At 36.6% G+C, this 17250-nt stretch overlaps 4 protein-coding genes and 1 pseudogene across 4 annotated transcripts; 3 read left to right on the plus strand and 2 right to left on the minus strand.

Annotated features, from left to right (window-relative positions):
* Window positions 1–1064: 1064 nt before the first annotated feature.
* LOC140805665 (putative F-box/LRR-repeat protein At1g56400) lies at window positions 1065–2915 on the minus strand (annotated as a pseudogene).
* Window positions 2916–4460: 1545 nt separating this feature from the next.
* Window positions 4461–8595, plus strand: LOC140806348 (early nodulin-like protein 6). The gene is made up of 3 exons (XM_073162951.1): window positions 4461–4599; window positions 7988–8111; window positions 8193–8595. Exons 2-3 carry the CDS (start codon window positions 7988–7990, stop codon window positions 8489–8491), a joined length of 423 nt encoding a protein of 140 aa, XP_073019052.1. The 5' UTR covers window positions 4461–4599; the 3' UTR covers window positions 8492–8595.
* On the plus strand, window positions 4521–7267 carry LOC140806347 (uncharacterized). The gene has a single exon (XM_073162950.1). It carries the CDS (start codon window positions 4767–4769, stop codon window positions 7065–7067), a length of 2301 nt encoding a protein of 766 aa, XP_073019051.1. The 5' UTR covers window positions 4521–4766; the 3' UTR covers window positions 7068–7267.
* Window positions 8596–8801: 206 nt separating the features above from the next.
* LOC140805309 (protein NOI4-like) lies at window positions 8802–10219 on the minus strand. The gene is made up of 3 exons (XM_073161573.1): window positions 10050–10219; window positions 9465–9662; window positions 8802–9101 (listed from the first exon to the last, which is right to left on the minus strand). Exons 1-3 carry the CDS (start codon window positions 10056–10058, stop codon window positions 9078–9080), a joined length of 231 nt encoding a protein of 76 aa, XP_073017674.1. The 5' UTR covers window positions 10059–10219; the 3' UTR covers window positions 8802–9077.
* A 5756-nt stretch (window positions 10220–15975) lies between these two features.
* On the plus strand, window positions 15976–16775 carry LOC140806356 (uncharacterized). The gene has a single exon (XM_073162965.1). It carries the CDS (start codon window positions 16123–16125, stop codon window positions 16669–16671), a length of 549 nt encoding a protein of 182 aa, XP_073019066.1. The 5' UTR covers window positions 15976–16122; the 3' UTR covers window positions 16672–16775.
* Window positions 16776–17250: the final 475 nt, after the last annotated feature.

Here is a 17250-nt window from a genome sequence, read left to right on the forward strand (position 1 = left end):
ATGCAACGTGCAGTAATAAACGTGACATAATAGCATGCATCAAATGACATATATCAATGCACCACATAATCATGCAACACATATATGAATGTATACTCAACCAGGATATCTCGGATAGTACTTTCGTACCTCTATCACAGCAATCCTAATCCACTGGAACCACCAGACAACAGGTCTAATCCAAGCCTATTCATCAAGTGAAAACCATCACTAAACTTATCTACCAGACTTAACTAGATAATCCTGAGATAAATACTGATAAAATTCCAAACCTTCGTCCGTCGCTAGCCCGCTGATGCCGCTAGCTCCCAACTAGAGCACAGCTCTGCTACAAGACCAGCAGCTCCCCGCTAGTGCCCAAATCTCGGAACAAGACTAGAACCTGTCAGAAACGACTGAAATGCTATGGAATTCTCTGAATTGGCGAGTCAAAATGAGGAAATCCGACCACTATTTATAGGCCATGTTCGGATCGTCCGAACCCTCTTCGGAACGTCCGAACTCTTACGTGTCCATCGGCTCTTGACAGCTCATGATCGGATCCTCCGATCATACACTTCGGACCGTCCGAACTTGCACGTGTCCAGCTGCTCTTGACACCTCATGTTCGGATCCACCGAACTCACTTCGGATCGTCCGAACTCTTCGGTGCTACCGAACCATCTTCGGTCCGTCCGATCATGACTCGGTCAAAATTACACATTAAACCTTCGTAATCACCATTTATCCGTTAATTACCCAATTTGGGATTCGGGCTACTACACATTTGAGCTTGGAGGTGATCCAACCATGATTATTTCGTTTTTATGAAACCCAAATTAATTATAATATCCTAATATATAATTAAATGTTTTCATGAAAACCAAATTAACTTCCTATCATCCAATTTCCGGAGAATACCGCAAATTCATCACCGTATCCCTTAGCTTTCAATTCAAATTTTCATTACATAACGTCAAATTTCTATATCAACTAAAAAATAATTGTTGGCATCAAGTTGTCAAAGTACAAACCTACATAATTCAAAACATGAATAAAGAAGAAAAAAGGCAGCCGATTAAACACCTACAAAATATAATTCAAACAGAGGTAACCCACATGTGAGAAATTCAATTTATATTATAAAAAAATGGTTTTAACTTGTTAATTCTCCATATCATCAAACTGGTTGAAGTAAAATGCAAGAACATACTTAACAACTTTGTTCAGATTGATTTAACTTGTTAACTTTCAATTGTATAGCATACTAAACAAATTTGGTCCTAGTAATCATCAATCACTAAATATCAACCTGCCAGTGTCCAATTCCTCTAACAAAATTTAAAAAGAAGTCATTTCTCTTTCAATCTGTTCTACCAAACAAGAGAATACATCGAGAGGGATAGGCACATGGGAATGTTTAGAGAGAGCACAACCGGAACGGGGAGAAAGCAAGAAGAAAAATCAAAGCCCCCATTGTGTGTTTTAAAATAAAATGGGGTCTCTCCCAAGGAAAAAGCACACAAAAGGCACACGCCTAGGCTCCCCTAGGTGAACCACCAAGCCCACGGCGAAGTGTGCTTCACCGCGTAGGTTCGAGGCACAAAGGTTTTGCCTCGCCTAGGGGGGGAGCCTTTTAAAAAACTGAGCCAAGGTCAAGTATGATTCAAAATTTGAATAAGTTAAATACTATTCAAGCTTGGCCAATTCCAACAAGTGAAGCTTGACATGCCTCAGATGAGCAAATCCAAACCAATCTCAACCCACATCAGAGACAACATGCCTAATGCCACAATGAGAATACATTTAAGAAAAATTCATATGATATTAAATCAACATGTAAACTATAAAGTTGAACATTTATAGAAAGTTGATTTTAAATTCGTGTAAGAAAGGAGACGCCTTGACCAATGAAGAAAAGAAGAGAAGGCTTTGGTCAACTTGTGACACAATATTCAATTCCAGCCGCTTGAGGGAGTGTAATTGAGGCAGATCACGAGGAGCAGAATGTGTTCTCAGACGAATCTGACAAAAAGATCGAGACAGGATTATATCAGCGATCTTTCCTATTGCTAAGATTAGATATTATTAAATATGAAGAGCAAAAGTATAATGGTAGAAAACCAGCCGAAAAACCAAGATTTAATGTCAGCTGAACTGCATAACTTGAGTGTTTGTCAGGTTCACACACAAAGGACTGGAAAAATCCCCCGAAAAGACGTAGCTCAGAGACATTAGGAATTTTTTTAACGGCAGACTTGTTTCATTCCCATCGTATGTAAACGAGAGAAGATTCATTGCAGATACTTTCAGACTTTGGATTTGGATATTTCCATAACTCCGAAGTTTGGTAATGGATCAACAACTTGAAGATTCTTTGTAACATAGGAGGCCCTTATGCATAGCTGTTCAAGATGCGGACATGATGCTAGGAATTACTGAACCACCAGACCTCATCCTTGATGTCAACATAAACCAACCTAAGGGACCTTAGCGAACCAAAAGCAGGCTGGACCTCATGTGTACGTGATAACAACTTCTCTATGCTAGACCTGCAAAATCCAAATCAAAGCATATCATCAGACAACTTATCCATAAATACCTCCATCTACGTGAGAAAAGACTAGTCCTGGCAGCTTCTTTGAAACTCATACAAGACAGAATGGCAACAAGCATATCATCAGACAACTTATCAATCCCAATACTAACATCTCTTAACACTCAAAGTTTCAGCACCCTGAAAATATAATAGAGTACAACACGTAAACTTTAGTAACCCTTCAGCTAAAGTGTGGAATTATGGAACTAAATGAATATGTCCACAATCAGATGTATGAAAAAGTCGACTACTTGCGTACCTTGTGCTTCCGCTTTCGTTTTCTTGGACTTTGTGTAGCTGAATCAGCCAGATTCTGCCGATAACAAGTTTCGTCCATCTTACCACACTAGGTGAAGAATTGATGTGGGAAAAGATCAAAAGTTTATGATGGCACAGAAGAAAAAAAAGGACCTTTCAATCCTTCCTGTAAATTAACGACGACGAAGAAAAATACATCACTGATGGACCTAACCTTATTGTTACGGGCCTGCGGAATTTCTGGGTAAAATGATGTTATTAGATTTGGGCTTTACCCAATTATAATTATGTTATCGGACTGGGGCTAATTTATGTAATTAGAGGGAATTGAAATCATGTTTTAAAAAATAATTAAGAAAGTGATTCAAAAACTATTTTATCGCCTTTTATTATCTATTCGACTCTTATTTTTTATTAAAAAAAAAATCACCTCACAACTGTCTTGGAAAAATTAATAGATATTATTATTTATAAATTTTATTCTTTGTTTTAAAGTTTCTCCAACATGAACACAGTGAAAAACAATATTTCTTTAAAGTAGCGACATTGCAATCGGAACAAAACACATTATGGAAACATATTTTTCTAACACAAGTATCCATCATTAGATTGATGTTATATTTACAAATTACATTCCCTACATCAACGTTGTCACATATTTTTTTTCTTTCCTCTTTCACTGTCCAATTGCTTTACTAGGTTATTTAATTTGATTTTATTTTTAAAATTTAGTTTTCGGTTAGGTGATTGGAAAATAAGCTATTTATTTATGTTGTGAATATCTATACTATTATATTAAGTGTGAGGGCCTTAGAATAACTACATTTGAGGACACCAAAATATTTAATTTCATAATTATCCTTCTTACCATACTTACAACATTTTCAAGTCACTCTATATTTTAAATAGAAAAAAATCAAAATAAACCTTCCATTTGAAATCGAACAACTATTCTAAATCGAAAATAATTTCGTGTTAATTATTTAATATTATTTAATCAAATTAAAAAAAAATAATAACACATACAATGCATGTGCATCATCTCTTACTATTTATTAAGGCTGGGTAGGTTAGAGTAACTTCCTTGGTCTGTTTTTTAAAATACCTAAAATACCCTTCACCCCCACTCTCTACATTACTAATTATATATCTCTTACTATTTATTAAGGCTGAGTAGGTTAGAGTAACTTCTTTGGTCTGTTTTTTAAAATACCTAAAATACCCTTCACCCCACTCTCTACATTACTAATTATATATATTAATAAAGTGTTAAAAAATAAAAGCAAGTCACATGTAGTTTAGTGGATAAAGTCTATGTTTCTTAATCATGAGGTTGTAGGTTCAATTTTTGCTTGGGTCTTTTTTATTCTTTTTTAATTTATTTTTTAGTTCATATATCAAAATTATAATGTAGCCACTCATTATTTCTTATAAATATATTTTGATCCTAATTTAAATATAAATCAAATAAATTATAAAAACATATCGTACAAGCACGCAACACGTGCGTCGTTATACTAGTATTCTATTAATGTTGTACATGTCATATATAATTATGTGTAGAAATGGAATATTACGTATTTGTCCACATCAGATAAGATAAGGATAATAAGTAGAAGATAATTTTCATGGGCCGAGTCCTTGTACATCTCGTTCACTTTCCCAGCATTCGATTTGCTGTGAAAAATCCAGTCTCAGTTTCTGGGGCCTAAAAAATCCGGAAAATCCCATCCTTAACTTGAGTCCTGTTCCCTTTTTGCAAGGTATGATTTTTGCCAGTTCTTGATTTTTCAGATGGTTGTCACCATATCTGTTAGGCAGAAAATTCTAGTTTCGTTCTGTTTGTAATATAGAGTGGATGACCTGATATGACTCCAGAGTTGTTTTTGAGATTTCCAGTTTTAAGTTTGTAGGTTCTTTGTGGATTTTTATGTTTCTTAAACTCAATATGCAAGCTTTGAGCATTTGGCCTTCAGCAAGTGAATCTTGGTCCAATTGTGCCACACCCCAGTTGGATTTTGAATCATATTCTAGTTATAATTTGGTTACAGGACAGAAAAGTTTGAGTATTTTCCGTGGCCTATTGTGTTCGTCGAGAGGCTTTAGAAGTAGAACTGCAAAGACTGAGTTGAAATGGAGGTTCTTATATGTGTACCCCAAAAGCAAAGTATATTCATCATTGAAGTCAAAGAGTGGTTCCCGTGGCACCTCTCTTTCTGTGGCATGGGCATTGGAGGAACAAGAAATTGGAAGTAGTGTTACCCAAGTAGATTTAGAGAACTCGAGTGATTTTTCGGAAGAAGACTCCGCACAATTTGTTCCCGAGAAATTAGAGAATGGGAACTCCCCTTGTTGTGTTGATAATGGTGGTGACAAAAAGAATGATGATTGTCCGGACAACGGTGATGGATATGATGGTGGAAATGATCTTGATGTGAAATTAGATGATGAGAATAATGCAAGGGTTGATGTTCGTGCATTGGCATGGACCTTACACTCAGCCAAAGATGCTGATGATGTGGAAAAAATTCTGAAGGGTAAGGGTGACCTCCCTCTTCAGGTTTATTCTTCGATAATAAGAGGTTTTGGCAAGGACAAGAAACTAACCCCAGCTATGGCCCTCTACGATTGGCTTAAGAGAAAGGGTGAAGAAGCTGATAGTTCTCTCTGTCCCAACTTATTTATATACAATAGCCTTTTGGGAGCGATGAAGCAATCTGGAAATTTCAATGACTTTGAAAAAGTCATAAATGATATGTCTGTAAATGGTATGCGTCCTAATGTTGTGACATACAACTCTTTAATGGGTATATATATAGAACAAGGACGAGAATCGGAGGCCCTCCAACTTTTCAAGGAAATGCCACAGAAGGGAATGTCTCCATCTCCCGCAACTTATTCTACAGTTTTGTATGCATACCGTAGATTGGAAGACGGGTTTGGAGCATTGTCATTCTTCACCGATATAATAAAAAAATACAAAAAAGGCGAAATTGGTAAGGATTCTGATGAAGACTGGAAAAGCGAGTTTGACAAGCTTGAGAACTTCACTATTCGAATCTGCTACCAAGTGATGCGGCGTTGGCTTGTGGCTAGTGAGAACTCAAGTACTGAGATGCTGAGACTACTAATAGAGATGGATAAGGCTGGCCTTCAGTCTGATCATGCTGAATACGAGCGCCTCATCTGGGCATGCACTCGTGAAGAGCATTTTCTTGTGGCTAAAGAATTGTATACTCGGATAAGAGAGATAAACTCTGACATAAGTTTATCTGTTTGTAATCACATCATTTGGCTCATGGGAAAGGCGAAAAAATGGTGGACCGCATTAGAAATTTATGAGGACTTGTTGGATAAAGGCCCTAAACCAAATAACTTGTCATATGAACTAATGGTCTCTCATTTTAATGTACTTCTATCTGCAGCTAGGAAAAAGGGAATTTGGAGATGGGGAGTAAGGTTGCTCAACAAAATGGAAGAGAAAGGCCTTAAACCAGGCAGCAGGGAGTGGAATTCTGTCCTTGTAGCCTGTTCCAAAGCTTCAGAAACTGCAGCTGCGATTGAGATATTCAAACGAATGGTGGAACAAGGCGAGAAGCCAACAATTATTTCTTATGGTGCATTGCTTAGTGCTCTTGAGAAAGGGAAACTATACGATGAGGCCGTTCGAGTCTGGATACATATGACTAAAGTGGGCATTGAACCGAACTTATATGCCTACACCATCATGGCTTCAATATATGCTGGACAGGGTAAATTCAATATAGTCGATTCCATAATACGTGAAATGGTTACTGTAGGGGTCGATCCTACAGTTGTCACATTCAATGCCATAATAAGTGGATGTGCTCGTAATAATCTTGGAAGTGCAGGATATGAATGGTTCAGGCGTATGGAAGTTCAGAAGATAACTCCCAACGAGATTACTTACGAAATAGTGATTGAGGCACTGGCGAACGATGCTAAACCAAGGCTGGCATACGAGTTGCATTTGAGGTCTCAGAAAGAGGGCCTTGTTCTGTCTACTAAGGCGTATGATTCAGTCGTCCGGTCTGCACGAATGTATGGTGCCACAATTGATATCAGCAACCTAGGTGCTCGGCCACCGGAGAGGAAGAAAAAAGTGCAGATTAGGAAGGATTTGTCTGGGTTCTGTAATCTTGCTGATGTTCCTAGGAGGAGCAAACCATTTAACAGGAAAGAAATTTATAAGTCACAGACTGAAGAATAACAGGCAAGTATGGTGCTGTACTAGGAGGTGTTTTTGGGTGTGTAGAGCAAGCGGTACCTTCTTTTGTTCAAGATGATTGTATAGTTAGAAGATGGTGAACGAGTAACAGCTGTGTGGTATATGGCTATTACACTTTCATCGAATACTGAATAGACAATTGACACTTTTTGTCATATATTGATTGATATGGTTTTATTTTACACACGCTTTTTGTGTTATTGTCACGCTTTTAGCTCTTTATAGGATCATAGTCATGTAAAAAAGAAAAATGTCTTATTTTAAGATTCTGGGAAAATTGCAAATCTGATCTCATATCGTCATTATGCGATTTTTTTGTTCTCATTGTAGTCAAATTTTAATTCAGTGAAAAAAAAAAAGTTAATTCAGTGCTTGTTATATTTGTTTTAGTCAAATTTTGTTATTTTTCAAAAATATAAAATAAAATAAATACACACAACATATGCTCTCTAATTATTAAATTATTTAGTTGAAAAAGGTTATAAAATTTATAAATACCATCCACGTTAATCCACTACTATAAGTAAAAGGAGGACATAAAAAAATATGTTATAAATACATATTCAAGAAACAAACTGATCCGATGACCCGGTAAACCAAAACGCTCAACCGTTACTCCCCACTCAGCCATTACCCCCTTTCACGTTAAACAATTGCATTTATCACTTAATTTATTGATTGATGTTTATTATATATATGCAGTGCAATGGAGGAGTTGCTCCTATGTACCATAACAACAGCTAGCCAGCGATCCACAATTCTCTTCTTAATTCCTTGTTAATTGTTAAATTTCTTAGTTATATCCAGAAGATATATATAGCCTTCATCAACCAACAGTAATGGAGTTGAAACCCTTCGTTTGCATTACATTTGTTTGTCTTTTAGAGCTGTCTTTGCTGCAGATGGGGAGTTGCTTCCAGTTTCAGGTGGGCGACAGGGCTGGTTGGGCGGTGCCACACGCGAATCAGACCGACCTCTACAATGAATGGGCCTCGCGAGAGCGGTTCAAGATTGGCGACACCGTTCGTAAGTAGACTAACTTTTGTTTCAAGAATGATACCACGAAATGTATATGTATACTGACATGCATATTGAGTACATGTTTAGGTTTCAAATATAAGAAAGACTCGGTAATGGAAGTGAACAAGACCGAGTACAACGAATGCAATTCCAGCCGCCCCAATTTCTTCTCCAACAAGGGTGACACCATCTACATGCTGGACCGGTCGGGTTTCTTCTACTTCATAAGCGGGGCGACCGGGCACTGTGAGAAGGGGCAGCGGATGATCATTTGGGTTATCGGGCAAGACGAGGATTCCACTGCTAAGTCTCATGCTGCCAAGAACAATGCCCTTTTCGCGTATGCGCTGTTCTTGATCATGTCTGCTTTTCGGATTTTCTCATGAAGTTTGTGTTCCTAGAATTGTTGTTTGAGTAGTTTTAGATTTTATAATTTCGGGTTTACGTTTGATTTCTGAGTTTTCTTGGATTGTTATTACATTTCCATGCATTTTTTTTATATATATGTTTATTTTGCATCTCATGAGTTTTGATCAACATGTTGTTAGTATTTGAATATTGTTTATTTTGGATTTGCACAAAAATCGGTCAATCGGGATTTTTAATTATTTTGGCTTCATTTTTCCTCGTTGGCGGCAAACACAAGAATCTAGAATCTAAAATGAAACAGTGGATATTATAAACATGACAGAAACGTAAGCTACTAAAATATTTCTAAACTAATCATTTACAGTAAATGCGAACAAGAATCCGAATTGAAAACTAAACATGGCTGGCCAATTTAAAATGGACTTTACAAATTCCCTCAAAATATATTGAGGAAGAACGTAGAAGAGATTCGAATACATTAACAAGTAGCTTTAGTTTTTACGGTCATCTTTCGATGGATTTCCAACCCACATAAACAGCCCCATTTCGAAATTTACATGAAAATATTATCCGATGCCATCTTTCACAAATTCTTCCAACTTTTCAGAAGCAACACAGCCACTTTTTCTGCATCATCAATATGAAGAAAAAGAAATAAAATCGTTTACTCGAAGAGAAGATGACACTTTCTAAAGATTTCAACGAAAATGTGAATATACACAGCACAATAAACCCAAGATTTCGGGATCGATACTTGAATTATATAAATGCTAAAATGATTCCATAAGGAATAAGTTGTTGCCAGTTCAGATACAGTCTGGCCCGACTATCTCATTTTGAGACCACATCATTGCACTTAATTGGAAAATTAAAATAGATTTAAAAAAAGTAAATTTAAAAAACTAAAAATACTTTTTTCACAAAATATAATTTGTCATGCATGTGGACACAAGGTGTGCAATAAACTGCGGGGTGGAAACAAAAAGAAACCTTGCGGGGGTCATTATCTGATTCGTGTGGCTGAGACATGGAGGGAGGCGGTGGAGAGGGTGCTGCCATGCTAGCGGCTGTACCGGTTGCCTTCTTTTCATCCCTAGCCTTGGCAAATATGACTGTGAATCCATCAGCCGATGCCGGATTGTTCACGTCCCACTCCCCAAATTTCGGCAAAGGCCGACCTTTCTCGTGCTGCGTATACATATATAATATTTTTCTTCAATAAATATCAGAACCGCAGGATTCTAATTAGATTTTAAGAAAATCATAAGAAAAAGTTATAACCTTGCTAAAATTCATGCATGCATGAACGTTGATTTGCATAAACTTCTTCTATACCTTAAAATTATCTGTTTTCTATTTGTAAATAATCTTCTTGATATCATTAAATCACATAATATAGGATTTGGAGAATATACGCACACACTCACAAAATCAAACCGAATCCATGTATGTATCGTATAATAATCATTAGAATCGAAACGTCAACACAAATTTTTCTAAAAAAAACTTAACATCATAATCATAATAATCAAATAACTAAGCCAACATATATATTTTATGAAAAACGTAACTTACAGACGTCATTCAATTAAGCTTGCAGATTTTCCCCTCGGAATGGAGGACAGAAATATTTATATTTATATATTTGGAAGAACAATTGGAGAATTCCAAACGATTCTCTAGGAAGAAGATGATCGAAGAGCCACACCGGAATTGATGATAATATAATAATAAGAACAATAATAATAAATATGATGCTATAAATAGAATATTGAGAAGTTGAAGAGTCAACAAAGAATGAGTAATTAATTGTCTTTCTTTTATTTATGGTAAAACGTGTATTGTCATGTGTTCTGTTATATTGTGATTTTAAAAATCGGGATTAAAATTTGTTAACATGAAATAGTTTTGTATAAATTGTAATTCAATATTGACGTACGGGGGGTGGTCACTCAACGTGTCTTAATTAATGTAGTTTTTGCAAGATGTTTTCATTGATAATATTTTCTCACACATATTTATATAAGTACTTAATTGTGTGTGTCTTTATATATAATATAGCCTTGAAATAGACATAAACAAAAATTAAAAGTATATACAAATAATTTCTTTTATGTAATATGGTAAAGGGTGAATTTGAAAATATATAGTCTAATTGTGTCACTCAAAAATCATATAATTTTATTTTAATTTAAAGAATAGCTAGCTTTCAACGAAAATTTTAGTCGGAGAACTCAATGTGGTCAATTATGAAATATCCATATTTGTGAAATTTGGTGATTAAATCTGTGAATTTTTTTAGTTTAAAATTAAAATGGCGGGACTCAATGAGGTCAATCATGAAATATCTATATTGTAGATTTGTCCATCAAGCATGAATAATTGTCTTATTAACGTGTAATTGACCAAATCCCCACTGCTTCAAACCATTTCCTACCTATTATTTATTAGCAAGTATTTTGCGTTTACGGTTTCACGGATTATATGTGAGATAATTTAACACTGTCAATATTTACAATAATAAATAATACTTTTGACATAAAATATAATACTTTTGCATGATTGTTACAAATATGATATATGTCTCACAAAATTGATTCGTAATTCCATTTCACAAAAGTTTTTGTAATTATTTAATGGCTCAAACCTCACGCCATTGATTCATTTCGAGCTCTAGATCGAGTTGAACCACCAAAAAATGAAGGAGGGTCGCCAGCACTGCATGGTCCAGTACTCCAGTCTTTTGGGTCTTAGATACCTCAAGCCGGCCCCAGCTCAGGATTATGTTATGAGCGCGAGCTAAGGATCGAGTTACGGCTCAATGAACTAGAAGTGCAGTGTTGCTTATATTTATTCTTGGGTATTTTCTGCTGGTGAGAGCCCGGTCCAATCACGTCTTTTATTATTCGAGCGAGTGTACAGGACCGATTGTGGTGACTCGGGGGAATCCGCGGTAGCTAATGCGAATAACTCAGCGTTGCATGCAATATCACTCTTGAATGGTTCGAGGGCAGAGACATGGAAAACGTGGTGAATGCTGGCAGAATCCGGAAGAAGAAGCTTGTATGCTACAGGACCCACGCGTGCTCCAACTTCAAAAGGTCCGTAAAATCGCGGAGATAGTTTCTGTTTGCCACGGGAGGCCACCTGATGAGAGGGTCGTAACGGGACTTCATGACATTCTGTGCATGGGCGAGTCGGTTTCGGAGATTCCGTAATACGTAATCTGATCTTGTCAAGATGTCTTGGTCGACAGCCTCTATTTTAGATTGTCCAGGACAATACGCAAGCAGACAAGGTGAGGGGCGACCATAGACAACCTCAAAAGGTGTGGCTCGGGCTTCGGGCCTCGGAGGGAGGATTGGAAGCCCGTATTATAACAGAAATCTGACAAAGACAACCATGGAAGCCACTTCTTTGGCAAATCTCCAGAAAAACACCTCGAATACATATCAACGATGCGGTTAACAGCCTCCGTCTGTTTATCCAATAGTGGGTGTTAAGCTGAAGTGAAGCAGATAGTGGAGCCGCGAGGGGGAAAAGTTCCTTCCAGAACATGCTTGTGAACGTAATGTCTCGGTCGCAAACAATTGATTCTGGAAGGCCATGAAGTTTAAATATATGCTCGAAGAACAAGCATGCAACCTGTGGTGTTTGTAAGGGTGTGAAAGCGCCACAAAGTGTGCGCATTTGGAGAATCTGGCAAGACTTTGTTATCTTCCGTACGAAATGATCGCACTTTCATTTGATCTTCTCCATTTCTACTCATAGAATATCTCATCGTGCCGTAAAGGTTTTTTTTTTTTTTTTTTTCAATCATAAATTCGATCGCTGAACTTTAATTTGCAGTTGTGTATTTGGTTTGATATCATCTTATCTTCACGACCCAGCTAGCTGCATTTTGTGTTTTACCCTCCTTCCAAGAAGATCGCCGTCCATCCGTTGTTAATGCAGTAAAAGTGTGTTTGGTCAACTATTTAAGAAAAATAATTTCAAAGTTAAAAATAATTTGGAATGGGCTTGGTCAACTATTTTAGAAAAATAATTGTAAGATTTTTTTTCCAGTTTTCTTGTTTGTGATTGAAAAGTTTATTTTTTTTCATTTTTATATGTGTTTGTTTGCAATTGATTTATTTATTTATTTTAATTTTTTCCCATTTTTTTTTGAGGGGATTTTTTCCCATTTATTGCACAATGAATTTTATCTAATTTTGGATGAGAGGAAGATAACATTGGGCCCGTGAAAAATTACATGTACATTGGGGAAAATCCATCCCTCAGCGGCCCAACTATCATTAATCTGCATTTGCACGGTTAATATGACCGAACATAAAAATAACCTAATTAACCTTTGCCCTACCAATAAAACAGAACCGATCAGCCGTTTGAAAAATAAAGAAAATGAGTCGGGGACTGAATCTGTTATGGCTCCACCGTGAATCATTCCGTAAATCATTCACTATTGGTGCATTGATATTGGTTGGTTCGGGTATTTCTATCATATCTCTGTTGCAAGACATCAGGAATGAAAAGGCTAGGGCGGCGAGGGAGGAGGAGATGGACGATTTGGAGTTGTGAGACATATGATGCATGGCCCATGTGGGAATTTGAATAAAAAAAAATTCTTTTATAGTTGAAGGGCGGTGTAAGAATCATTATCCCGGCAATTTTGCGAATCATCTGCTTTAGGGGAAAATTGTTATCCTATATACCGAAGAAGGGATGATGGTCAAATTGTGGATGTGTGGAAGGCTAAAAAATTAAATTCACGATGGGTTGTTCCTTATAATCCTTATTTGTTGTACATATATGATTGTCATCTTAATGTGGAGGTTTGTTCAGGTGTAACTGCTGTAAAGTATTTGTATAAATATATATACAAAGGTCATGATAGAGTAGCAGTTAATCTTGTCCCCCCGACTTGGAATGTGTTGATGAGATTAAAAATTTCCAAGATGCCCGATGGGTGTCCGCACCAGAGGCAATATGGAGGATTTTTGAGATCGGTTCGCAAAATTTTTTTTTATTCAAATTCAAATAGCTAGCTTACGCCACCTTCAGACCTGGAGTCGTATTGCATTGAGTTAACTTTTACCCTCATTTCCAGATTCACATAACTCTTCATTCTGAACATGGCTGCGAAATGAAGCCATCAAAAAATTGTTCACAGAGACAACAAAACTGACACTAGGGTCACTTTAGACATGGATATACCTTGAAACTCCAAATAAATATCACATGCCAGTACGTAACTCAACGGTAAACACCAGAATCTCAAGAAAAGAGAGCTGAGCAGAATAAACATAAGCCAAAGAGTAAAACTTGTGGGCAACTGACTATCAAATGAGAATAACCAAAACCTAGTTGTATGAAAACCTTTTATACATAATTTTTCTCAGTTCAAGCCTCAAGGGAATATCAAGATTTCATTTAAAAAAAGTTAATGAGTGACAACTAAATTTATTGATACCTCGAGAGGGCACTGTGGCAGCACAGAACAGAATATGAGATAAGAACAATACAAAAGTCCCAGGGCAGGATGGACAAAACAAGTCAGCACAACAGCAACAAATGCCATAAGAAGTAGTGAATTCACCCTCACAATCCTTACCACCTGCTCCATGATATTAAAACAAGGTGTTAAATACGTTATCGAGGAATATAGGATTGTATGTTGGAAGATTCGTTAATTCATATTAAACAAAAATATAGAAAGGCAACAACGACAAATGAAAGATCACCTTAGCAGATGCAAAGCTGGATAATAGGTTAGAAAACCATTGGAGAAACTGAAAACCGAAGTTTCCTTCCCATGCTTCCCACCTTAAACAACGATCTTGTTTTAGTATGTACGAAAATACAAACATCCCGAACCAGAGAATGTTTCTTTTACGGGAATGTTCTAACAACAGGAATCAATTGATGAACCTTACATAGCTCAGACATCACCCAAGAAAAAGACCACTCTTATGGCTAATTGCTAACTGACTAGTGATTTGTTTCAACAAGAATAACTAACTAATATTCCTCCACAAGGGATAAAATTGATTCTTCTTAGATTTGGACCGGATCATCTTGCAACTTCACTGGGCTAGCTGAAATAGGTTTGTGAAGAGTTGGGCTTTGTGCTAATTGGGCTTGATCCTTATCTAGCTACTAATCGTCTCATTGTGATTACATGAGCTGTGCCAACAACATAGAAAAGTAATTAAGAAAGTGGTGTCAGCGAGATCACGGCCCCATTTGCTAAAATATAGCAAAACAATGACACGAGAATGAAGTTTATAACTGGAACCGGGCGAGGTGCCGCTGAAATTGTCAGGAAACGGAAGCAAATGCATTCAAATTAACTTGTAATCAAGAATAAATACCTCTTTGGATGAACCCGAGTGTGTGGAATATTCGGAAGGTTAAAAAAGAACATTTTATATTTTACATTTTACATATTGAAGCAAATTACATTTATGAGAAAATCCATCCATGCAACCTGTGGTGTTTGTAAGGGTGTGAATCTGGCAAGACTTTGTTATCTTCCGTACGAAATGATCGCACTTTCATATGATCTTCTCCATTTCTACTCATAGAATATCTCATCGTGCCGTAAAGGGTAAATTTTTTTTTTGAGTTCCAATCATAAATTCGATCGCTGAACTTTAATTTGCAGTTGTGTATTTGGTTTGATATCATCTTATCTTCACGACCCAGCTAGCTGCATTTTGTGTTTTATCCTCCTTCCAAGAAGATCGCCGTCCATCCGTTGTTAATGCAGTAAACGAGGAACCTCTGCTCTTTGACCACCAAAATCAAGATGATGCATAACAGGAAACACATAAATTGGATGAGTGGAATTGCTGCAGTTTGCTCGATTTTGTTTATATTTTTATGGTAAATTAATGGCCATCAAAATTATAATGAAGTTCAAGCTAGCAAGCTTGGAAACTGTAAAAAATAGTCAAATATTAACTTTTAAAAATATTCTGACGGAAAATGTGTTTTATGTTTGACAAAAATCATGATCTCTTAAATTGTAGGAAATAGCTTTTTCTCATTAAAATTTGTATGTAAATCCTTGTTAATGATTTGGACAATATATATGAACAAGCTAATCAACAATCAATCAAGATAAAAACAAAAGGAAGATTAGCTGCCACGAATAATATTATATGTAACCTCAAATTCTAAATTCCAAAGTAATTGCCTTTCCCTTCACTCTTAGCAAGCTGTCGGTGCCTAATTAATAAATTTTAAATATTCTATAAAAATAGATTTAGGACTTGTCAATAAATACATTAAATAATAAAGTAGTAGTTATTTTCATATCACGATAATTATTTTTTGATGATGGTAGCTAGCTCGGATCTTGATCAAATCATGTTTGTCAAGTATAAAAATATGGTAAAAAATCAAACATATGAACAAACATTCATCTATTTCAAGATCCGATAATCTTCTGTCATTATTATTAATTATACATCAGATGAGGCAAATCCCTGTAATTAACCTTTGCGTGGTTGACCAAAAAAGGCCTTGCTTCTCAAGCAAACTTAAACTATAATTTGATAATGTAAATTCGCTCTATTTAATGCCTCGAACCCAAAAACTATCAATTCGGTCTCATTCATTCAGCTAACGAAGAAAACAACCGGAAATGAAGAGGGAGGGTCGTCAACACGGCATGGTCCGAGCCTACGAGATGCTGAACCCACGGAAGACGATCAACGAGTTCAGCTCACCCCCGACCGCCGGCCTGTTCACCAGAGTATCCATCAAGCCGACCAACCACTCCAAGTACACGGGCAAGTGCGGCCGCCCCAGGTGCCGCGGCTGCCATAGCCACCCGGTTTGCAAGTCCATGGACAAAGTCAAGGGAGCCCATAAGATACGGTCGACCGCGGACGGTCCCCAAGGTTTGAAATTTTATGGGTTTTCTGCTTCGGGGGTGTTGAATTACTTGGACCTCGTGGATCGTGACGATGGAACCGATTTCGATGATGAGGAAGTCGATGTTCTTCAGGCATCGTTAGATTCGTCTCTTGTTCCTGAGATTGAAGAGGTTTCAGTTGCATTTGATGTTCATAATCATGCGGTTGTTGACGATGATGATGATGATGATGGGATGAGATTCTGCGAGGTGGGCTTGGTTTGGGATCGGGTGGATGAGGGAGACGAAAGCTGGTGTTTGATCGACGAAATTTGATCAATTTGTATTTGATTTTCATTTCATTATTTAACTGTATTTAGATAGAATCATGAAATAATAAATTTATTTGAAATTAAAGAAAAACTAAAAATTTGTGTTCATGACTTGGTTTATTATAATAATAATAATAATAATTCAAGGCATCATTTTATTATGAAATTGAAATTAGCATTCTTTCAATGATATTGGATTCTAATGCTTCACTTTCATAATGGGATAAAAACAGACATACAAATATAAATAATATTAATTTTATTATCAAATGAAGTAGTTATAATTATTGTAAGAAAGAATTTAGATGTATAATTTTGTAAATGACATTATTCTTCAATTCCATTGTATTCGAAGAAGTAGAGGAAGAGCTGAATTATCGCAGCAGGTGAAAGAGCGCAACCATAGTTTCTTGAAGTTCGACGTTCTTTACAGCCTTTTCCAGTGTGAGTCTTGCAATTTCATCTCTCTTATTCTTCTTCTCCTCCTTCTCCTTTTCGTTCATGATATCCTTGACGGCAGTTCTTACAGAGAGGGCGGCATCAACCATGATCACTATTCCCACAACAGTTTCCCAATATTTCA

Source organism: Primulina eburnea, chromosome 11 (assembly GCF_022965805.1).
Source record: "Primulina eburnea isolate SZY01 chromosome 11, ASM2296580v1, whole genome shotgun sequence".
Lineage (NCBI taxonomy): Eukaryota > Viridiplantae > Streptophyta > Magnoliopsida > Lamiales > Gesneriaceae > Primulina > Primulina eburnea.

Coding starts and splice junctions, on each gene's coding strand:
- LOC140806347 (XM_073162950.1), top strand. CDS start 4,767: ATGTTTCTTAAACTCAATATGCAAGCTTTGAGCATTTGGCCTTCAGCA.
- LOC140806348 (XM_073162951.1), top strand. CDS start 7,988: ATGGGGAGTTGCTTCCAGTTTCAGGTGGGCGACAGGGCTGGTTGGGCG. Junction 8,112..8,192: donor CAAGATTGGCGACACCGTTC/GTAAGTAGACTA, acceptor GTACATGTTTAG/GTTTCAAATATAAGAAAGAC.
- LOC140805309 (XM_073161573.1), bottom strand. Junction 9,102..9,464: donor CAGATAATGACCCCCGCAAG/GTTTCTTTTTGT, acceptor TTGATGATGCAG/AAAAAGTGGCTGTGTTGCTT.
- LOC140806356 (XM_073162965.1), top strand. CDS start 16,123: ATGAAGAGGGAGGGTCGTCAACACGGCATGGTCCGAGCCTACGAGATG.